Here is a 24,271-nt window from a genome sequence, read left to right as displayed (position 1 = left end):
TGCCAAAGCAACCTCATTCTTCTTTTAGCCCTCCTGATTTCTTTCTTAAGTAGTCTCTTGCACTTTTTATACTCCTCAAGCATCTTATTTGTTCCCTGTTTCCTATACATGTCATACATCTCTCTCTTCTTCTTTATCAGAATTCCAATATCCCTCAAAAACCAAGATTTCTTATTCTTATTCACTCTGCCTTTAATCCTGACAGGAACATACAAACTCTGCACTCTCAAAATTTCTCCTTTGAAGGCCTCCCAGGTACCAATCACATCCTCATCAGAGAACAGCCTGTCCCAATCCACGCTTTTCAGATCCTTTCTCATTTCTTCAAATTTGGCCTTTTTCCAGTTTAGAACCTCAATCCAAGGACCAGATCTATCTTTATCCACGATCAAGTTGAAACTACTGGCGTTATGATCACTGGAACAAAAGTGTTCCCTTACACACACTTCCGTCAATTGTCCTAACTCATTTCCTAATAGGAGATCTAATATTTCATCCTCTCTAGTTGGCACCTCTATATATTGATTTAGAAAATTTTCCTGAACACATTTTACAATCGTCTAGACCTTTAACAGTATGGGAGTCCCGATCTATATGTGGAAAATTAAAATCCCCTACTATCACAACTTTATGTTTCCTGCAGTTGTCTGCTATCTCTCTGCAGATTTGTTCCTCCAATTCTCGCTGACTATTGGATGGTCTATAATACAATCCCATTAATGTGGTCATACCTTTCCTGTTTCTCAGCTCCACCCATATGGCCTCGGTACACAAGCCCTCTAATCTGTCCTGCCTGAGCTCTGCTGCAACATTTTCCCGAACTAGAAATGTCACCCCCCCCACCCCTCCTCCACCCTTCATCCTTCTGCCTCTATCATGTCTGAAACATTGGAACCCTGGAACATTGAGCTGCCAGCCCTGCCCCTCCTGTAGCCAAGTTTCACTAATGGCTATAATGTCATAATTCCATGTGTCAATCCATGCCCTCAACTCGTCTGCCTTCCCCACAATACTCCTGGCACTGAAATCGACACACCTCAGAAGATTACCATCACACATGATGCTTCTATTTGTGATTTTGCATGAACTATTAACAAGATTTATTTTCATCCCCACTCTACTATCTGCTCTGGCACTCTGGTTCCCATCCCCCTGCAAACCCTCCCCAGTAACACTAACAAAGCTCTCTGCAACTATATTGGTCCCCTAATAGTTCAGATGTAACCCATCTCTCTTGTGCAGATCCCATGTGCCCCAGAAGAGGTCCCAATGATCTAGAAATTTGAAACCGTGCCCCCTACACCAGTTCCTCAGCCACATGTTCATCCACCTGAGCATCCTACTCTTACCCTCACTGGTACATGGCACAGGTAGCAATCCTGAGATTACTACCTTCGGGGTCCTGCTTTTTAACTTCCTACCAAGCTCTCTACACTCACTCACTCTTCCTACATCATTGGTACCGATGTGTACCATGACATTTGACTGATCACCCTCCCACTTCAGAATGCTGTGCACGTGATCAGAGACATTCCTGACCCTAGCACCTGGGAGGCAACAAACCATCCGAGAGTCTCTGTCACGACCACAGAACCTCCTGTCTGTACCTCTGACTATCGAGTCCCATATCACTACTGCTCTCCTCTTCTCACCCCCTCCCTTCTGCACTGCAGAAGCAGACTCAGTGCCAGAGATCCAGCTGCAGCAGCTTGTGCCAGGTAAGGCATCCTCCACAACAGTATCCAAATCAGTATACCTATTGTGGAGGGGAATGGCCACAGGGGAACCCAGTTCTGCCTGCCCTTTCCCCTTCCCTCACCTCATGGTAACCCAATTACCTGTGCTCTGTGCCTTTGACTGTAACTATCTCCCTGAATCTACTATCTATAAACTTCTCATTCTCCCGAATGATCCAGAGGTCATCCAGCTCCTGATCCAGTTCCCTAATGCAGTTTGTTAGGAGCTGCAGCTGGATGCACTTCCAGCACGTGTTGTTGTCAGGGACACCGGAGGTCTCCCTGACTTCCCACATCCTGCAAGAGGAGCATTCCAACATGCCATCTGGCATTCTTTCTGAACCTACCCTCGCCGTAGCCTGTTCACGCCGAAGCCTGTTTGAGCCAAAGTCATCCCACTCTGCTCCCTGTCACTCCACTGCCCACTGGATAGAGCAGCCTGCTTTTTAAACCTTCCGCGTGCTACTGGCTGATGTCAGGTGCCTGCGCAGTCTCGCGTTCCACTCACTGCCTCCCTTGCTCCAACTCTTTTTTATTTACTTGCTTTCACCCGAGTCTTTTTTTTAGGTTAGGGAGATGGGAAGGTGGGACACTCTACAAGTGTAGTGTCTCGGGAATCCTCCCTGTTCAAATTTATTGTGCAGAAACCTTCCCCGTGGCTTACTTCCGGTTTACCGGTGTCTTGTATTTGAGAATGACCGTCAAAGAGGAACTTTAATTTAAGAATAAGGACACTGAATGGTTGCCTTGATACTGTAGTCAAACAGATTGAGCGTGTCAATCTGCCAATCTTTCCAACACGTGGTAAGAATGGCGGTAAGAGCAGGAAGACTCCTGGTCAGCTCCAAGTGGAGCGACGCCTCTCAAGCTATCAGACCCTGGTGACAGACTAGTGATCTGTTCTGAGAATTACTGGCTATGGAAACAGACAAAATTCTGCCTTAGTGCAATGCGCCACTAAGTGCAGGAAGAGAATAGGAATTGAAATAATGAATGATATCTTGACATCAAATAGAGGTGAATAACATATCCCCTTCCTCCCATTCCCTGAATTTATAGTAGATATGCAAGGTCTCTAAAAAATCTGTTTATATAATAAAGGTAAGAGGATGCCAATACCCTCAGACATCACAATCATAAATCTTAAATATTGTGATCGTTGATGTGACTGTACCATATGGCAAAACATGAGAGAGCAAATAGATATGATCAGGTGTTTAGACCATAGACACACATTAAGACATTCTTGCTGATAAGAATTTATTGATATCTTTCGAATATTATTAAATTAAATGGCTCCATTTCCACATCATGAGGAAATGTCAGAATTTAAAAAGCAGGTTGGTGTCCAGTTTACATGTGAGTAAGCTCCATTCAAAAAATAGACTGTGCCGGTCTAAATTGGACAGGTGGCAATTCTTCTTTTTCACTCATGCTCAACCAGCATTTATTGTCCATTCCTAATTGCCCTCCATTTCAGAGGTCAATTGAAAGTTAGCCACATTACTGTGGGCCTGGACTCACATGTTGGCCAGGCCAGGTAAAGGCAGCAGATTTCCTTCCCAAAAGGGTGTCAGTGAACCAGGTGGGTTTTTCTGACAACTGACAATGGTTTCATGGTCATCATTAGATTTTTGATTCCAGATATTTTAAAATTGAGTTCAAATTTCATTATCTGCCATGGTGGGATTTGAACACGGGTCCCCTGGATCTTGCAGTGGGTATCTGGATTACCACTACAGTGACAATACCACTATGCAGCCGCCTCCCCAAATATTGGTCTTTGGAGATAAAAAACAAACCATGGGAAAAGAGAGTTGGGCAGAATGAAAAACCAGCAATTGGCTCACTGTCATCCATTGTGTGACAGTCCAGTCATTCACCCCTTGCAGAGTTCATGAATAAGCTGAACATATCACCTTAAGGACAGATAGAAGGAGTTAAAAACTTGCGGTGAATTTTGGGTGGTGAAGTCTATTACAATTTATCTATCCTAAGCTGTCAGTATTCAAAATCTTCTATGATTTAGTCTCCCTTGTAACCATGACAATCCTAATAAGAATATAAGCTAGATTGTTTACATCTGGAGTCAATGAGAACAAGAATTTGGCTACTTGTGAGAAAGGAACATTTGAGAGCCTCCAGCAATCTGGAGAAGAGGGTGATATATTCTTTCTGTGGTGCCAGTTTGGAAAGATAACGAGGGGGAGGGGGGGGGAGAGGTTTCCCTGGCCCTGTTCATCTTGTCACTACTGCCAGAAAGAACAGAGAATTTGGCATTAGCTGCAGGGGACCAGAGAATTCCAGCCGTGGGTGAGAGCGGAGAATTCCAGTCCTGTATCTGCATGAACTCTGTGTGTGGTGTTTAATTTTCACTTGTAGAAAATCTTGTTGCTTTCTAACTCCCAATCATTCTGTCTTGAGCTTTTCCCAACTGTCTATTTCACTACATTATCAGTATTACTGGGGGTAATTCATCCTTTTCTGATCTTGTTCCTCTTAAATTCCAAGTATGATCAGCCACTTCCATTCACCTTCACTGTGTTACAGTCAGGACAAGTTATATCATCTCCTAGTCTAATTCATTTTCCTCCAATATATTAAAATTATCTCCTTTACTATCCCATTCATTCTAATGTTACAGCTTCTGAGCACCAACAAAATTGTCAACATCTGATCACCATTTCCTGATTTAACATATTTACTCTCTAATTCTTTTCAACTTTAGTAATGTAATAATCTTCCCAAGGCCAGTCTTCCATCACCAATCACCCTTTATTTGCAGTAATATCTGAGTACCATGCAGAGGCTACAGTGTGCAGATCAGCCCTGAGTCTATCAACTGCTGGTTTGAGTGGAGCCAGTCTCCCCGGCTGCTCCTTCCCTATTGATGTGGGTATGCCGGCGTTGGACTGGCGTAAACACAGTAAAAAGTCTGACAACACCAGGTTTTAGTCCAACCTATTTATTTGATAATATACTCGCAAGCTTTCGAGGGGTTACCCTCTTCGTCAGGTGAATGGAGAGTTCTGGCCTCAGACAGAGCATATAAAGCACAGACAGTTTAGAGATTACTGATTAAAATGCGAATCCTTACACCTAACCTGCTGTTCAAGACCTGAAGTGGCTGATAATGTGAGTGGTAGGAGCACTGATCACAGTTTAAAGAGATGTGTATTGTCTCCAGACAGTACAGTAAGTGAGGTTTTGCAAACCCAGGCAAGTCACGGGGGTTACAGATAGTGCGACATGAACCCAAGATCCCTGTTGAGACCGTCCTCATGTGTGCGGAACTTGGCTATCAGTCTCTGCTCAGCGACTGACTGATAGCCAAGTTCCGCACACATGAGGACGGTCTCAACAGGGATCTTGGGTTCATGTCGCACTATCTGTAACCCCCGTGACTTGCCTGGGTTTGCAAAACCTCACTTACTGTACTGTCTGGAGACAATACACATCTCTTTAAACTGTGATCAGTGCTCCTACCACTCACATTATCAGCCACTTCAGGTCTTGAACAGCAGGTTAGGTGTAAGGATTCGCATTTTAATCAGTAATCTCTAAACTGTCTGTGCTTTATATGCTCTGTCTGAGGCCAGAACTCTCCATTCACCTGACGAAGAGGGTAACCCCTCGAAAGCTTGCGAGTATATTATCAAATAAATAGGTTGGACTAAAACCTTCCCTATTGGACAGACCTCCACTCACCTAATAGGGGAGCTCAGATTCAGATCTATCAATGATTCCCCATGGCCGTTATAAAATCCCTCCCTCCCTCAAGTCCATTTCTTCCCCTGCACCCCCACTATGGGAGTCTTCTCCACTGCTTCACAATCAGCCTGGGATTGGCTGGAGGCAGGATCGGATCAGAAGGCTGGAGACTTTCATTTCGACAGAACATACTGCAAAGCCACTGACTTTGCTTCTTCCTGAGGTTCGCTTCAGTACTGGAGCTCTTGTTTCTGTACCTTTGTCACTCAGAGGGTCCGGAGTGGGATTGACTTCCAATTGTGGCTGGACAGTGGCTGGTAACAAGGCCTGTATTGGCCTGAGCCCCTACTCTGGAGATGGTCCAGGTGTTTTATATAACACGGGTTCTCCATTATGATCCTGGCAACTCCACTGAGATCGTCCCTGAAGTTCCTCACTTTGAATGTTCTGTCTGTCCTTACAAAATCACATATCATCCTCTGGATCTCTTGTTGGGACTCCACCCTCCCTCATCAGCTTTGGGAAATGTAAACTTAATTTTGTCTGAAGCTTCCATCTCATCAATAATTCTGCTGGGCAATTCCTGTCGTTGAGTGAGGGGTAATCCTAAAGTTGAATAAAAATTGTGCCAGTTAGGATTGGCAACAGCACTTCCTCACGATTATCCTCAACACTGGTGCCCCACAAACTTGTGTCCTCAGTCCCTTATTGTACTCCTTATACACCTATGACTGTATGGCCAAATTCCACTCCAACTCCATTTTCAAGTTTGCTAATAACACCACCATAGTGGGTCGAACCTCCAACAATGACAAGACAGTGTAGAAGAAAGAATAGAAAATCTGGTGAGCTGAAGTGGCAACAACAATCTTTTCCTCAATGTCAGCAAAATGAAGGAGATAGTCACAAAATCAGGAAGCGTAGTGGAGGACATGCCCCTGTCTATATCAACGGGGATGGAATGGAAATGGTCAAGAGCTTCAAGTGTCCTGATCACCAAAACCTATCCTGGTCCTACCACGCCAACACTATAGTTAAGAAAGCCCACCAATGCCTCTTCTTTCCCAGAAGGCTAACAAAATTTAGCATGTCCACTATGATTCTCACCAATTTTTACAGATTCTCCTTAGAAAGCATCCTTTTCAGATGCATCACAGCTTAGTATGGCTCCTGCTCTGACCAATACCTCAAGAAACTACAAAGGGTAGTGAATCTAGCCAAGTCCATCATGCAAAACAGCTTCCCATCCATTGTCTCTGTCTACACTTCCCACTGCTTTAGAAAAGCAGCCAGCATAATCAAAGACCCCATATACCCCGGTCATACTCTCTTCTCCTTTTTCTATCGGGAAAAAGATACAAAAGTCTGAGAACACATACCAACCAACTCAACAACTGCTGCCATCAGACTTTTGAATGGATCTACAATAAACTAAGCAGATCTTTCTCTGCATCCTATCTGTGACTGTAACACTATATTCCGCACCCTCTCCTTTCCTTCTCCCCATGTACTCTATGAATGGTATGTTTTGTCTGAATAGCGTGCAAGAAACAATATTTTTCACTGTATACTTATACATGTGACAATAATAAATCAAATCAAAACATTAGACTCCTTCCAAGACCAATATATTTTTATGAAGACCTGGTGCCCAAAATTTCTCACCAGCATTTTGTAGAGCTCTTTTTTAAAACTAGTTATCAAAGTTGTCAAAAGAGGAAGCACTTCTTGAAGTGCTGTCAGTGATCTGTAGGTAGCAACAAAAAGGATTGTTGACAGAGTTGATTAAAAGAAGTGTTTTTCAAGCAACCAGAAAAATTCCTTGTTCCTCTTTTGACAACTTTAATAACTAATTTTAAAAAAGAGCTCTACAAAATTGGCAATACAGTGCATGAGCTATTTGGCCAGTGATAGCATTCCTACTATCATGAGTAACTCAGCTCCTGGCTCCCCAAAGCCTGTCCGCTATCTACAAGGCTCAAGTCATGAGTGTGATGGAATATTCTCCACTTTGGATGAATGCAACAACAACGCTCAAGAAGCTCAGCACCATTCAGGACCGTAGCAGCACCATATTCACCATCTTAAACATCATTCTTTCCACCACCAACCAATGTACCGTGGCAGTGGTGGGTGCCATCAACAAGATGCACTGCAGTAACTCACCAAGCCTCTTTTGCAGGACCTTCAAACCCCTGACACCTGCCACTTAGAAGGACAAGGGCATCAGGTGCACAGGAACACCAAGACCTGGAAGTTCCCCTCCAAACCACACACTATATGACTTAGAAATATGTCACTGTTCCTTCACTATTGCTGGGTTTAAATCCTGGAACTCCCTGTCTCACAGCATTGTGCATGCACCTACACAATGTGAACCTGACTAGTTCAAGAAGGCGACTCGCCATGACCTTATAAAGGGCAATTAGGGATAGGCTGACATCACAGGAACAAACCTGAAAGAAAAATATTTAAAGATCTCTAATAGGGAACACCTCACTTGGGTAAAATGGCCTGTTCCTGTGCTGTATATCCTGCATAATCCTATGTAAATATGCACAGTAGGTGGTCTTGAAAATCATCCAGGTACAGTAAGGAAATACTTAGAAAATAATCACAGCTATGTTAACTCATTCCAAAACCAATTGCTGAAGTAGGAAACTAAAATATGATCTTATAATTAATACTAGATTTATTTGAGGACTGCAATATTATGAATGACTGCCTCCTCTCTAATCAGTACCTTGAAGTCTTTCTTTATATGCCCATTTTAAAAACAATAAACACAAACATGTGATTGGTAAAACAAAATAATCAAAGGGGGGAGGGGTGGTGACAGCTGTAATTAAAACAAACCATCAAAACAAATTTTACTAATTCAACCAAAATAGTATTCGGGGAGGAGAGGATGGCTAAGGAGTTGGCGGCGGCGGCAGGGGGTTGGGGGGGGTGGGGGGGGGGGGCACGTCTTTACTTTGTATTTAATTCATCAATCAATGCCCTTCATCTGTGTACCCAGTTAGGAAAACAAGGGTACTTCTAAGGCCTTTATATTTGTATTGATAAACATTACAAACAAAGTATAGTAATTACGTGGGTTTAATTGAATGTTTCTGTATCTGCAAGGGTAAATCCTCTAGTTAGATTCATGCCAGACGAAGGTGTTTGTATGTGTGGGGATTGGTTGAGCGTTATGATGTGAAAATAAGTCAAAGACATTTGCATGTGGCCATTGCTTAATACCTGGAGGTCCTTGTTGGGTAGAAAGGGTTTTTTTGTTTTGATTTTAGCTAGATATATTGTTGTTGGTGACAGGGCACTTGGGAGTGAACCTCTCTCAACTCTCTCAGGAATAGCTGGACAAAGATGGAGGCTTCCTAAGGAACAAGGTATAGTCCAGATAACCAGGGAATTGGGACAAATATAATGGCTGAAGACTGAAGTTAAGAGAACAGAGACCAAGGTATTGTGCAGAAGAATTCAAGGAACAGTAAACAAAGTGTTCTGAGTTAAAGAGACAACTGCAGTAATCAGATTTAAAGTAGAACAGCAGTCTTCAGAGGTAAATCAAGTATTTGATTCTATTTTGCTAGAATTTGGGAATCGAGAGTTAAAGCAATTGTATAGCAGTCAAGACCAAGAACTCCAAAAGGAGTTGGCGTAAATTCTGGGCTGGATTCACTGTTAAAAGTTGAGTGGAAGCTTTTTTAAAAAATTGTCATTTGAAAGATCTGGACTGGATTTTGGAATGCAAACCGCAAAGGGAAATCATTATTATAAGAGAATGTTTTGAAGTTGTTTTTGGAAGGGTTACTTGGAAAATCTCATGTAACATTATCAGAAGGGAATCTGAGAAAAAATCCACAGGTATTCACATCAGGTTCAGAGTAGAGAGTGTACTATAACACAGCCTTCTAGTGTGTTTAAAGGGACATTGTGTTACTGAAACTGTTATAATTTGAATATACTTCATAATCCATGTTAATCTTAAAATCTGTGTGTATTTGTTAAGATAAGGAGGAGTAAAGGAGTATTGCATGATAATCGGACTTTTCATGTTTAATAAATGTTTTTTTCTTGTTAAAACTAATTATCAGTCCTGTGACTATTCCTTCACATTTTCTAATAGAAGTAGAAGTTATGGTCTTTTGAGCCAGGGTTCCATTCTGCAATCTTCCTGATTAGTTATAACATTATAACAGTCCTTATCCCTAATAATACAATTAACATACCATTAACAAACTCCGATGTGCAGATTAATAACTTAACACTCGAATATTTTCCATTATTTTTCTAACCGTTAGCTGAAATTGCTCAGTTGAGAGAGTATTGGGCTGAAGGTTGTAAAATCCTTGGTTCAATTCCAGGTTTTGGCATGCAACCAGACACTGGCTCCCTTCACTGTCTCCTAATTCTTGATAATTTTGTGTTTCTCCTGTGGTGTAGTGATATAAGATGTTGCACTGGTAAACCCCAAACCTGGAGCACTGCCCTGGGGCTCCAGATTCAAGTCTCACTGCAGTAGATAGTTAATTTTGAATTCTAAAACATAGCTTGATTTTTTCATACTGCAAGATAGTTAACAGTGCAAATGATGAAAAACAAGGGTTTATTTGTGTCCTGTTTTCATGGCCACACTGCATTTATCTAAATATTGAGCCCACAATGGTTTGTCAAAGAATAAGATACATGAGTGACAAGTGACAGTGAATGTGTGACACCCCAGGAAAAGATTCTTACAAAAATCTAAACTAGTATTGAAAGCCTGCACCACCTGCAAGGCAGCTGAAAAAAATTGTGTAATGTTTAGAAAAGAAAATGGAGAAAATGACCACAGATGTGAGGTACAAGAAATGTTGGAATGCTTCTGAATCAGACTTATTGTGGAAACTATTTCTCAGCTAAGTGTCCAAAGCTCAATGGAATGTCAACATTTTACTATTGATGAAGCAGTGACTCAGAAAACATTTGAATTCTCTCGCAGATTAATGGATCAATAAATTAAATGTCAATGCTCTCTTAAATATCAGTTCAGATTTCAGAGAGATAATGACGCTATAGCCAATATTCTCTACCTGAGAATGAACAAATTACATGGAACTTCACATCTTTGGACATTAAAGAGCTATTTATCATGGACAATCCACCTAACCTGCACATCTTTGGACTGCGAGAAGAAACTGGAGCACCCGGAGGAAACCCACGCAGACCCGGGGAGAATGTGCAAATTCCACATATATAGAAAGGAATGAGACTCCCCACTTCTAAAAGTTAATGTTCAGTGCCAGAAAGGTTGTATGATTTATCACATACTTAAAAATAACACTTTAACTGAATGGACATGTATTAATATTCTGTGATGAGTTTAGGTTGTAATTTTGTAAGTTTAAGATGTTCCTATGCTGACATATAGGCTGGAATTTTACAGCCCTGGAATCGGGGTGGGCGAGGCTTGTGGAACGGCATTCTCCATTGGCCTCAGGTGGTTTTTTATGAGCCTCGGGCGGTCAAGGTAGTAAAATTCCAGCAATAATGTCAGTTTAGGAACATCATGCAGTTTAATTTGGGAAATTGCCAGTGAGGTTGCCATTTTTGCACAGTTAATGGAGGAGCACCGTACCCTACCTACCAGGCCTATCTATAACCCTCAGTCCCATGTACGGGGATTGTGCCAGAGGACTGGAGAGTGGCGAATGTTGTTCCTCTCTTCAAGAAAGGAAATAACATAGATAGAACACTACAGCGCAGAACAGGCCCTTCGACCCTCGATGTTGCGCCGACGAGTGGAACCAATCTAATGACCCTCTAACCTAAACTATTCCAATATTATACATATGTCTATCCACTGACCACTTGAATGCCCTTAAAGTTGGCAAGTCCACTATTGCTGCAGGCAAGGCATTCCACGCCCTTACTACCCTCTGACCTACCTACCTCTGACATCTGTCCTATAAAACCGCACCAACCTCCTCACAAGACAAACATGGCACACAGTGGACAGAATGAATACCCTTTGTCATCCAGTACTTCCCTGGAGTGGAGAAGCTACAACATCTTCTCCGCAGCCTTCAACATCTCACCAAAGCCGTTCCCACACCCCACTTCTTGCCTTCAAACAACCGAAGAACCTCAAACAGACCATTGTCTGCACCAAATTACCCAGCCTTCAGGAGAACAGTGACCATGGCACCACACAACCCTGCCACAGCAACCTCTGAAAGATGCACTGGATCATCAACATGGATGCCATCATCTCACGTGAGAACACCATCCACCAGGTGCACGATACACACTGCTGCAACTTAGCCAACGTTGTCTATCTGATATGCTGTGGGAAAGGATGTACTGAGGCATGGTACATTGGGGAGACCATGTAGACGCTATGACAACAGATGAATGAACACCACTCAACAATCACCAGGCAAGACTGTTCTCTTCCTGTTGGCGAACGCTTCAGCAGTCACAGGCATTCGGCCTCTGATCTTCGGGTAAACATTCTCCAACGCGGCCTTCACGACACATGACAGCGCAGTCACTAAACAGAGACTGATAGCCAAGTTCCGCACACATGAGGACGGCCTCAACCAGGATCTTGGGTTCATGTCACATTATCTGTAACCCCCACATCTTGCCTGGACTTGCAAAATCTCACTAACTTTCCTGTCTGGAAACAATACACATCTTTTAAGAACAAACAATTTGTATCCCTCTATTCCCAGTCTGTTCATGTGGCTATCTAGATAAGTCTTAAACAATCCCAGCATGTCCGCCTCAACCACCTTGCTTGGCAGTGCATTCCAGGCCCCCACCACCCTGACAATACAGGTAAAATACGTCCCCCTGACATCTGTGTTGAAACTAACCTGTGCTTAATGCTCTCTCCACTCACACTGTCTGTACCTTTAAGACTTGATTAGTTGTAAAGACTCACATTCCAATCATTATTCATATAAATTGAGTTTGTGTCTTTATATGCCCTGTTGGTGATCAAAACTCCCACCCACCTGATGAAGGAACAGCCAGTTCCAAAGTTAGTGGTGTTTGCTACAAATAAACCTGTTGGACTTTAACCTGGTGTTGTGAGACTTCTTACTATCATTTGGAAAATCGTTGGTGTGCACAAATGCAGCAACAGTTGTGTCAATGTGTGGCGTTATCAGGATAAGGCCTGAGTGGGATTTTTGTCAGTGTAGGCTCAATGGAACAAATGGCCCCTTTCTGCACTGTAGGGATGGAATGCTCCCCACTTGCCTGGATGGGTACACCTCCAACAACACTCAAGAAGCTTGACATCATTCAGGACAAAGCAGCCCACTTAATTGGCACCACATCCACAAACATCCACTCTTTCCACCACTGAAGCTTAATAGCAGCAGTGTGTACTATTGACAAGAGACACAGCAGCAATTCACCAAAGATCCTTAGACAGCACCTTCCAAACCCACTTCCATCTAGAAGGACAAAGGCAACAAACACATGTGAACACCACCACCTGTAATTTCCTCTCCAGTCACTCACTGTCCTGACTTGGAAATATATCACCATTCCTTCGCAATCGCTGGGTCAAATCCTGGAATTCCCTCCCCGACGGCACTGTGGGTCAACGCACAGCACGTAGACTGCAGCAATTCAAGAAGGCAGCTCATCACCATCTTTTCAAGGAAACAACGGACGGGCAATAAATGCTGGCCAGCCAGAGAACCAATGTTCCATGAATGAAAAAATAATATAATGGCAGCTTAGTGACTTCACTGATTTCTGTTTATATTTTTGTGTAAAATTGCCTTGAGGAAGTTTTGATTAGCTTCCCTCTTGAATAGTTGCAGTCTATCTGGCGCAGATATGCCACCCACAGCTCCTGTATAGAGGGAGTTCTAAGTTTTGACCCAGCAACAATGAAGGAATGGCAATATATTTCTAAGTTAAGATGTGTGTAGCTTGATGAAAAACTCCAAGGTGATGGTGTTCCCATGCATCTACTGTCCTGTCCTTCTAGGTGCTAGAGGTTATGAGTTTAGGAGTTGCTGAAGGAGCATTGGTGGCATGTGGTAGACAATATAAGTTGTTGCCATTGTCCATCGAGTGAGTGAATGTTTATGCTGATGGCTGGTGCTAGTGAATTGGGCTGCTTTGGACTGCATAGTGTCAAGTTTCTTGAGTGTTGTTGAAACTGCAATAATCCTGGCAAATGAGAATATTCTATCATTCTGTTGACCTGTGCCTTGTAGCTGGTGGACAGGCTTTGGCGAGTCAGAGGATAGTTATTCACCACAGAGTTCCCATTCTTTCACCTAGTCATATAGCGACAGTATTTATTTGGCTGGTCCAGTTAAGTTTCTGATCATGATAACCTCTCCGGACATCGGTGATTTGGGATTCAGCAATAGTAATATAATCAATGGACATCAACAGGTGATGGTTAGGTTCTCTCTTGTTGGAGATGGTTATTGCCACTTGTGTGATGCAAATGTTACTTGCCACTTCTCAGCCAAAGCTTGAAAGTTCTCCAGGTCTTATTGCATTTGGACATGGACTGCTTCAGTATCTGAGGCATTGAGAATACCACGTAATCATCAGTGAACATCTTCACTTCTGACCTTCTGTCAGAGAGAAGGTCATTGATGAAGCAGCTGAGGATTTTTGGATCTAGGACCAAAGCTTGTTCAAGTACAACATAGTCAGACCCCCTCCTCCCACCCCTTATAAAGTACAGAATTCCATTTTCATGCTCCTTCGTGCTTGGACTCATACCATTGAAGGTCTGTGCATCCACATTCCTGGTTCTCTTGGATTCCCTGCTAATAAGTATATTTCCATTTAGCGTACACATGTTTCCCAAATACCTCACTTATATTTGTTGTTGTTTCTCTTCCCACACCTAGTGGTGCACAAGGCAGACTTTTATCTGTTACCATGGTGGGGTTTTTCCTGGCATATAGCTTGAGGACAACGACTCTACATCAAGCATGGCAGACCAGGTGCTTCTCCTGCTTTTTCTACCTGCCATTGGTGTGCCTGGAAGGATTTACAGGTTGATATTCAACCTGTTGGGCCATGTTATGCTCGGACCTTCCTTGGCCATCAAGTCCTGAGGTAGGTCTCGAACCCACAGCTTCCAGCTCAGTGGCGGGGATATTACCCACTGTGTCACAAGACCTTCTCACATATTTATGTTGAACTTTATCCCACCTATCCATCTTGCCTATGTCTGTGTGCTAGCTCCGGTATTCTTTCATACAGTTTGCATTTCCCACAAACTGCAAATCTCATTCTTCTTCTATCTCCAAATCATCAATATAAATGGGAAACAGAAGCACAAATCTCTGATCACACCGTAAGCTGGATCTTGCCTAACAAGGAAACAGCAGATTATCTTTGAAGACCTTCAGATTTCTATGCACATGCACCCCTCTGTCCCTTGAGAACGATACCACCAGATTAAGTATTTGTCTGAACCTCTATGACCTGGGAAAGGAAATGAGTCAGCAAAAAAAAACAAATGTTCATCAAAATGATCCAATGTACTTCTTGGTTCCTTCAATTTGTTAACAAGTGCAGGAAAGATTACAAGGCCTATTTTTTAAGGATAATTCAATTGTCTAATCACCAAGAATTAGTGAAAACTAAACATCTAATTGAAACCAATTTTCCTTCTGTTGTTTCTGGAGAGTGCAGGGGATTTTTTTTTAAGCATATGGCTGCTTTTAAAGTGTTTTTGTGCGGCTGCAGAAGCACAGTAATATAAATGGGCCGACTGGGTGGTGGGATTTTCAGATCGCATGCACAGCTTAGAGGCAACATTGGTTATGACATATATACTTATGAAAACAATTTTCAATCAAACTATTAGATTAAATACGTATTGTCAGGCGAACAACTGTCTGAATGAGGCCTGAGCTGTCCAGTGATTTTTGGAAATAGCACAAAATCAAAGCTTTTCCTTACCTTTTGAAGTAAGCCGGTTGTTCTGTAAATTAAAAGTCTCCAGATTCTGAAGTCTTGATAACTCCTCCATAGGGATCACCTCTAAAGCATTGTTCTAAGTAACAAGAAATGACATGAGTTATTTGACTTCCAGCCAGCATTTCTGCACTTATACTCCACAGTTTTAAACATAGCTGATGATAATTGAGTTGCTTGTATGGGAGTTTCTGTGTAGCTTTCAATGGAGGGAAATTTTCAATAGAAAACAGCCCTATGGTTAACATGTAGATTGAAACATCACGTGTAAAACAAAACAGAATGACAATGAGGCAGCACAGTGGCACGGTGGTTAACACTCCTACCTCACAGTGCCAAGGATTTCAGCCTTGGGTGACTGTCTATGTGGAGTCTGCACATTCTCCCCGTGTCTGCATGAATTTCCTCCGGGTGCTTTGGTTTCCTCCCACAGATCAAAGATGTATAGATCAGGCGGGTTGGCTATACTAAATCACCCCTTAGTGTCCAAAGTTAGGGGAGATTAGCAGAGCAAATGTGTGGGTTTATGGGAATAGGGCTGGGGATTGGTCTGTATAGAACACTCTGTCAGACAATTGGTGCATATTAGATGGGCCTAATGGTCTCATTCTGCATTATAGGGATCCATGATTCTATGAATAGCTCTGCAGCTTATTCTATGCATTTAACTTCTGTGGTTATTACAGTAATAGGTTACTTTTATATTGTACTTTTGCCAAAACAAACATTATACATATACCTGCCAACATTCCACTGAGAATTATTTCTGCATCTGATCATGTATATTAAAGGTTTGACTGAAACATGTTTAAAATGCCAATGGTCATATTCTGCAAGTTTCAAATCAGCTCACTTCTTTTCACCATCTTCAGGACATTTTTATAGCATTTATTGAGATACACCATGTAGTGAATTGTATAGATGGGCTCTGACAATTGGAATAGAGTAATTCATAGCAATTTTCATGGTTGGCTAACAATTAAGTCTCTTGTGTCACTTTGGAACTTCCCAGCCACTTCCCATTATTTTTATTAATGCAGTTACACTGCTGAAATGGTTTTGGGGGAATGCTATCATTTTGGAACAGGGGTCTGACTTTGTCACACAAGTATGATTTGTGATTTGTTTCTCTTTGTTCATTTTTAACCGAAAATGACATCCCATGACAATACCAATTACAATTGTCATCTTGAATTTATTAATTCTGTGGACTGTCATTTTCAAAACGTATAAAGCAGTTATTCAAATATTGGTGTCAGTAATGAAAAAGAATAGGTGTTATGAAGTTATTTTGGCATAAAATTGAGTGTCAAATTTTAAGAATTTGAATACAACAATAATTCCCATTGTTACCTTTGCTGAGTTAATGTCCCAAAGGAGAGGGTGAGTTGATAAATGCACTGCTTAGTTAGGAATTAGCTGACAGAGACCCTGCAGGAACTCGCAGCTTTATCCTTAGTCTTAGTTAATTCAGGTAGGGTGAAGGCAATAGCACTCTGACTGGCTTCAGGATGCTTGGTCTTAGGGACCTCTCTATTCCTAATTGCAATCCAGTGATTCTATTCTCGGTAGGGTCAGCTGTATTGTCAGATTGACAGTAATTCCTAAAATTCACACAAGACCATTGGAGTTAAATAGAGGAGAAGGTTTAACCTGCATTGCCATGAAGAATATCGGGACAAGTCAGGAGCACCCCAGAGGGAGAACCTGGAGGTAGGAGAAATGAAAGCGACAGACTACACTTTATTAAATAGAATTGGGGACAAACAATTATTGCAGCTGTTATTATTAATCAAAGAGAAGAGCACACATAGCTAGTTTTGGTAGAGGATCAAGACAAAGATTTTGCTGAGAGATTTATCCTATCCTTTACCTGCAGAGACAGGTGCAGTATTGACTTTGATAAGTTCCTGGGAAATTCCTTTAGGTCCACCCCACCACAGTCTACAGTTCCATCCAGGTTACAGCTGCAGTCAGGAGGGCAGTAAAGCACTTGCACTTCAGGAGCAGTTTTTCCTCTTGTACGAATCTCCATTGAGTCAGATAAATCATTTTCCTGGCACATTGCGCTGCAGCTGAAGCTCAAGAGCCAGAGCAACAAGGAGTACCCACTGCTCCAATTCATTTGACCTCCTAAAGAAACAGAATCCATTTAATTTTAAACACATACTGGTTAGGGTGAAATGTTTCATCTTCCCTGATATTAGCTTCTAATTTACTTATTCTACTATTTAAATACCATTACTTTCTAAAGAATCCTGATTGTTTTGATTGATCAAGAATGTGACAAAAATTAGCCTGCAGTAAAATTTCGATATTTAACTCCATATATTAAACACATGTATGCATTTAAATTTCCAATCTATAAAATATTCAATTATTTATCCTGATACACACAGTACAATAAAAAAACACATAAATATATCCATCGATTTCCATATTTGGCACCATTTCATATTTGAATAGTTAACAATGAGATTTAAATATTTTGATATGATTAATTGTTTTATCTGCTGCACATTTTCACATTAAACTGCAAACAATAAAATCATTAATATTGTTGATTCAGGAAGTGGACTCAGCTCACCTATCTTCATTAACTCTTAGCAATTAATTCAGTGTTAAGCTTCACAATGAGAACAAGTAGTTTTCACGTCTCCAAAGTGCCCTGGGTTTGGAAGAGTTTTTCAGAGGGAAAGGAAGATCCTTTCCAGATGTGAAACGCAACACAGAGACACTTCATTGATTTCTATACAGAATTTCTACCCTTCTTCAAAAATGTGGAAAAGAAATGCTTCGGCCTACTCCAGGGCTATTGTACAGAAAAGCACAACTCTACAAAGACAGTTTGAGAGGAAATCTCTGGAGAGCCAGGTCGAAGCCTCCCATCAAACAGGCTCTTTTTATATCTAATCACACATTTTCTGTTTGGCTAAGAGCCATAATAACACAGAGAAACGTGTCAAATCCACTTTAAACACACCACTTAGAGTGAAAACAGGAAATTGCCACGTATTAAATTTAACAGAAACAACTAAATCCCATGTCAATTAAATTTTAAAAAATACTTTACCTTGTCTGGTATTATTAATTACGACTAGAATTCTCGCACCAGTCAGAAGGCACTTAGATAATCACTAACAGGACTGAAGCAACAGATTTCTGTTTGAAGAATTATCTGTTTGACTTAGACCCGATTAAGCAATCTTACTTAGTAAAAGAACAGTTTCTAAATATATGTTGCTTTATTGTGACTGAAGTTGATTAATATCCCCTTTTTCCAGCAATCAGGATTCTGATGACCCTATCTTGAACCCATCCTGTACCAAAATGACCCATCTAAATATTTCATAAGAAAAACAATAGCCAGTACCTGTACCCATGTATCTATAGCTATTTTTAAATCATTGTATTAACTTAATTTGACAACAAGAACTTAACACATTGTTAGATAAAGTAACAATAATTTTCTTTTCTAGATTTAACTTACTGCATTAGCGAATATAGTGCTAATGTGCAATTGTTTATACCATTATCATAAGAAGGGAATGCTGCTGTAGAGCATAGATGTATTTTAATTTGAATTCCTATTAACTCAGCACTCCTGGGGTGACTGTTTTTGCTGGCTAACAAGTTAAAAACTTACATGTCCAGTTAGTTACTGATAAATCAGCAGCAAAAGATTCACATAACAAAATAAGTTGAACAAGTTTCTGTCCTAAGAATGTCATGCAGACTGATACGCACCTGAGTCTGTTTAAAATCAATGTATGTAGAGCTTATTCAGCAGAACAGAGGCAAACCATCAATGCTCCCAAGTGTAACCTCAAGATATTGCTTTGTCTTTTCTTCCTCCCGGGTGTTACTCTGGCTCGAAGTTTCAGTAATGAGGTGGCGTCAGAATACTTCTGTTTAGGTTGGACTGACAATCAAGTTTAAGTCTTGCACCTACCCTTGACAATACCAATCACGGCAAAGTTCTCTGAAGGAATAAGTCTTCACAACAGTGCCTGATTCAAATGTTCATAGTATGACTATGATTTATAGGAATGTGTTGCTTTGCTCTTTTGGGACTCCATAACACATGAGATGCATGTTTGAGACCACACAAAGTAATCTACCATATTTCTTCAATTAGAATCAAATTCTTCTTTTAAATACTGACATATTCTGGCTAGACCTAAAGCATGCTTTCTGTTTAAAGGATTTATTATTTGCTAATTAAGCTCATAAATATGTTAGATGTTAGTGAAGAGTCCTTTTAAAGAGCCAATAATCAGCTGTGTATTATTTTGCCTCGGTCTATTAAATTACCCTTTGTCGACTTAAACCCTGCAGTAATTTTCATTGTTATTCATTAGCTGTATTCTTTTCAGTATTGTGCTCATCCATCCGAGGGATGGAGCACTTTCCAGCCTGGATACCTATTATTAATACCTGGTTAACACACCATAGATATAAACAAAGTAAAGGTCTATTTAATCAGTCTGAACAATGCATCTAAAAAAAGTAAAAATTTATTTATTAGTCACAAGTAAGGTTTACATTAACACTGTAATGAAGTCACTGTGGAATTCCCCTAGTTGCCACATTCTGGCACCTGTTCGAGTTAATGCACCTAACCAGCACATCTTTCAGGCTGTGGGAGGAAACTGGAGCACCCGGAGGAAACCCACACAGACACTGGGAGAATGTGCAAACTCTACACAGGCAGTGACCCAAGCCAGGAGTCGAATCCAGGCCCCTGGCACTGCGAGGCAGCAGTGCTAACCACTGTGCCACCGTGCCGCCCACCTCAGCAGTCATTTCAACAGCCCCTATTAATATATCTATATATTTGTTTTGGGGATCCGAGTGTGCTGAGAAGGCCACTTTCATTTTCCTTATAAGGTGGTGGTGGCCCTTACTTCTTGAATTGCTGCAGTCCTGGTGTTGGTGCTTCTGTCATGGTGTTCTTCAGGAAAATGCCAGAATTTTGCTTCATTGAAAATGAAGGAAGAGAGCACACTTCCAAATCAGGATGGTGCGCGAATTGAAGGGAGGTTTTAAGTTTATTTATTAGTGTCACATATAGGTTTACATTAACACTGCAATGAAGTTATTGTGAAAATTCCATAGTCGCCACACTCAGATACCTGTTTGGGTACACTGAGGGGGAATTTAACATGGCCAATGCATCTAATGAGCACGTCTTTCAGACTGTGGGAGGAAACTGGAGTGCCCAGAGGAAAACTACGCAGACACAGGGAGAACTTGCAGACTCCACACGGATGGTGATCCAAGCCAGGAATCGAACCCAGGCCCCTGGCATAGTGAGGCAGCAGTGCTCACTGCTGTGTCACTGTGTCATTTAAAAGTTAAAGATATTGTCCTCCTTGCTGATACTGGTCACAGGGCTAGAAGGTGCAGTTTGATGTCTTGGTGCTGTGCATCTTGCATTTACAGCAGCCACAGTGCATTAGTGGTGAAGTGAATTACTCTACACCATATGTGTAACTGCAACACTATATTCTCCACCCTCTCCTTTCGTTCTCTCCTATGTGCTCTATGAAAGGTATGTTTTATCTGTAAAGTGTGCAAGAAGCAATCCTTTTCACTCTATCCTTGTACATGTGACAATAATATATCAAACCAAAATCAAACCTTGTTAGGGCTCAAGTGTGTTTCTCTGACTTGGTCAGTATAGCAGCAATTTTACCCACCCAGGTAATGCAGTGAGTATTCCATTAGATCCCTATATTATGCCTTGTAGAAGGTAGAGAGACACTGAGGGCCCAGAACCTGAGTGAGATCTTGCAGAGTACCCAGCTCTCTCTCGTGCTCATTCTAACCGTCACTACCTTTCACTTCTCCCTGAGATTATATTGTTGGGAGACTTAGTAATGATGATGTTGTACAACGGTCAAGGGTAGAGGTTGGAAATGGTCAATACATGACAATTACATGGTTCAAATATTTCCTATCATTTCTTAGTTCAAGCCTGACTGCTTCATAATCAAATTGTGAATGGAGATGAATTCTGCAGAATCATTAATGAACAACCTCGCTCAAGACCTTGTCGATGAAGCAGCTAGATTGTTAGTCCAAGGGCACTCGCCTGGAAACCTCTGTTGGTCTGATGATTGGCTTCAGACAACCACAACCATCTTTTGGTACATCAGATGTGAATGCTCCCAATGACCTCAGATATTTCTGGGACACCATTATGCCCTATCTGGTTTAATGCTGCCTTCATGTCATCAGTAGTTACTTTCATATTTCCTCCAGCAGTCAGGTCTTGCACTAAGAATTTGAAGAGCTGATTCTGGTGGAACCGGAACTCAACATTTAAAGAAAATTGTTTATGGGATGTGGGTGTCGCTGGCTGATGTTTACCAATGAGGGTCAGGCCACAGATGGATTCCTTCCTCTTAGCTATGGATGTGCTAAGTCTACTGAATCTTTTTCTGGCCTGGTGTTTGTGGTAAGGTCATGAACCAAATGATTTTCACCTCTCCTGTTGAAAACAAGTAAATGCAATCAACTACCAGCACATAAATAAGATCTTCCTAATGAGTTTGTCATTGGTGGTAAGTCAGAAGCGCGCGAGGCAAAGAATGCAATTGGGGACAAGGACAGCTTTGAGATGGGGTGAGACAGTGAGAAAGGGTGAGAAGGTGCCTTGGTGAGATACGGTGAGAGGGTGAATCAGTGCTGCTAGAAAGGTTCAGTGTTTACATATGTTGGCGGACGGCACTGAGTATGCATCTCAGGATGTGGTGAGATCAGCAGTCCGAGCTTATCACTGGTTCTTCTTGGAACCTGACTGGCTTGTGGCTTCATACAGTTGAATATAGATGGGACAACTTTCCCCTTACATATTCTGTCATCTAGTGTCAAATCCAACAGCAGTCGTGCAGAATCAAATCCATCTTGAGGGGAACTGCTTGATAGAGCAGACGCAGCACGGTTTCATTAAAGGGAAGTCGTGTCTGACAAATTTACTGGAGTTCTATGAGGATGTGTCTAGGGCGGTGGATAGAGGAGAGCCGGTGGATGTGGTCTTTCTTGATTTTCAGAAGGCGTTTGACAAGGTACCTCACAAGAGGTTATTGCAGAAGGTCGGGGGGCATGGAGTTGGGGGTAGGGTGTTAGCGTGGATAGAGGACTGGTTGTCAAATAGGAGGCAGAGAGTGGGGGTCAATGGGTGCTATTCGGATTGGCGGATGGTGACTAGTGGAGTGCCCCAGGGGTCAGTGCTGGGGCCTCAGCTATTTACCATTTATATAGATGATCTGGAGGAGGGAACCGAGTGTAGGGTGTCGAAATTTGCTGATGACACCAAAATTGGTGGAAAGGCAAATTGTGCGGAGGGTGTGGAGAGTCTACAGAAGGATATAGATAGGCTGGGCAAATGGGCCAGGAAATGGCAAATGGAATTTAACGTTGGCAAGTGCGAGGTGGTCCACTTTGGTATGAATAATGGTAGGAAGGATTATTACTTATGTGGAGAAAAACTGCAGCAGGCGACGGTGCAGAGGGACCTCGGGGTCCTTGTGCATGAGTCACAAAAACCCAGCTTGCAGGTGCAGCAGGTGGTCAGGAAGGCGAATGGGATGCTGGCCTTCATAGCGAGGGGGATTGAATATAAAAGTAGGGAGGTCTGCTGTGGCTGTATAGGGCATTGGTGAGGCCGCAGCTGGAGTACTGTGTGCAGTTTTGGGCGCCGTACTTACGCAAGGATATTTTGGCCTTGGAGGGAGTGCAGAGGAGGTTTACTAGGCTGATGCCGGAGTTGAGGGGGTTGAGCTATGAGGAGAGGCTGAATAAATTAGGCTTGTACTCGTTAGAGTTTAGAAGAATGAGGGGAGATCTCATTGAGACATATAAGATGATGAATGGGATGGATAGGATAGAGGTGGAGAGACTCTTCCCGCTCAGAAAGGACAGTAGGACTAGGGGGCACAGCCTCAAGATAAAGGGGGGGCGGTTTAGAACAGAGTTGAGGAGGAACTTCTTCACTCAAAGGGTGGTGAATCTCTGGAATTCTCTGCCTGTTGAAGTGGTGGAGGCTACCTTGCTAAATATTTTTAAGACGCGGGTTGATGGGTTTTTGATGAGAGAGGGGATTAAGGGTTATGGGGAGAGGGCGGGAATGTGGAACTGAGCCACGACAGATCAGCCATGATCTTATTGAATGGCGGGGCAGGCTCGAAGGGCTAGTTGGCCTACTTCTGCTCCCATTTCTTATGTTCTTATGTTCTTAAATCCATTGAAGGAATATGTTGGAGACAGACATTAATGTAGAGGGTCATACTGTCTATTCATTATGCAATCAACTGGAGGATCTTTTCACAAATAGAAGGGAAACCACAGCTGAACATCACTGCTTACAAAAGAATAAGTAGCTCTTCTGATCTCAGGATGTGTACATTTCAATCTTGGTATAGGAATTTCAAACATATTATTCCTTCTTTTCCAATATCCTCTAGAGGTGATGGTGGAATCAAAAGTGTGAGTGTAAGTCATCTTGCTACACAATAAAACTATTGTGTTTTAGACTTTGGGCAGCACGATGGCACATAAATAGTAAATAGCACTACTGTCTCACCGCACCAGAGACCCAGGTTCAATTCCTAGCTTGGGTCACAGTCTATGCGGAATCTGCACATTCTCCCCGTGTTTACGTGGGTTTACTCTGGGAGCCCTGGTTTTCTCCCACAATTCAAGAGATGTGTTGGTTAGGCGCATTGGCTATGCTAAATTCTCCCTCAGCATGCCTGAACAGGCGCTGGATTGTGGTGACTAGGGGATTTTCACAGTAACTTCATTGCAGTGTTAATGTAAGCCTACTTGTGACTAATAAATAAATAAACTTAAACTTT

The 24,271-nt window shown here is 42.0% G+C and overlaps 1 protein-coding gene across 2 annotated transcripts in view; it reads right to left on the bottom strand.

Annotated features, from left to right (window-relative positions):
- The window catches only part of LOC145347762 (podocan-like), a 52,839-nt gene extending 33,466 nt beyond the window's left edge, over positions 1 to 19,373 (bottom strand). The window contains exons 1-3 of one of the 2 annotated variants that reach the window (XM_080195553.1): positions 19,155 to 19,373; positions 17,281 to 17,540; positions 15,393 to 15,486 (exon numbers count right to left, since the gene is read on the bottom strand). In XM_080195553.1, the coding sequence (XP_080051679.1) occupies positions 15,393 to 15,486; positions 17,281 to 17,532 (346 nt within the window). In that variant the 5' untranslated portion in view covers positions 17,533 to 17,540; positions 19,155 to 19,373. Of the gene's footprint in view, positions 1 to 15,392; positions 15,487 to 17,280; positions 17,541 to 17,994; positions 18,058 to 19,154 lie in introns of those variants that run through there. The other variant, XM_080195552.1, reaches the window with a different exon arrangement.
- Positions 19,374 to 24,271: the final 4,898 nt, after the last annotated feature.

The sequence above is a fragment of the Carcharhinus amblyrhynchos genome, chromosome 9 (assembly GCF_965287045.1).
Source record: "Carcharhinus amblyrhynchos chromosome 9, sCarAmb.v2.hapA, whole genome shotgun sequence".
Classification (NCBI taxonomy): domain Eukaryota; kingdom Metazoa; phylum Chordata; class Chondrichthyes; order Carcharhiniformes; family Carcharhinidae; genus Carcharhinus; species Carcharhinus amblyrhynchos.
This window is presented reverse-complemented; position numbering and strand designations above follow the sequence as displayed.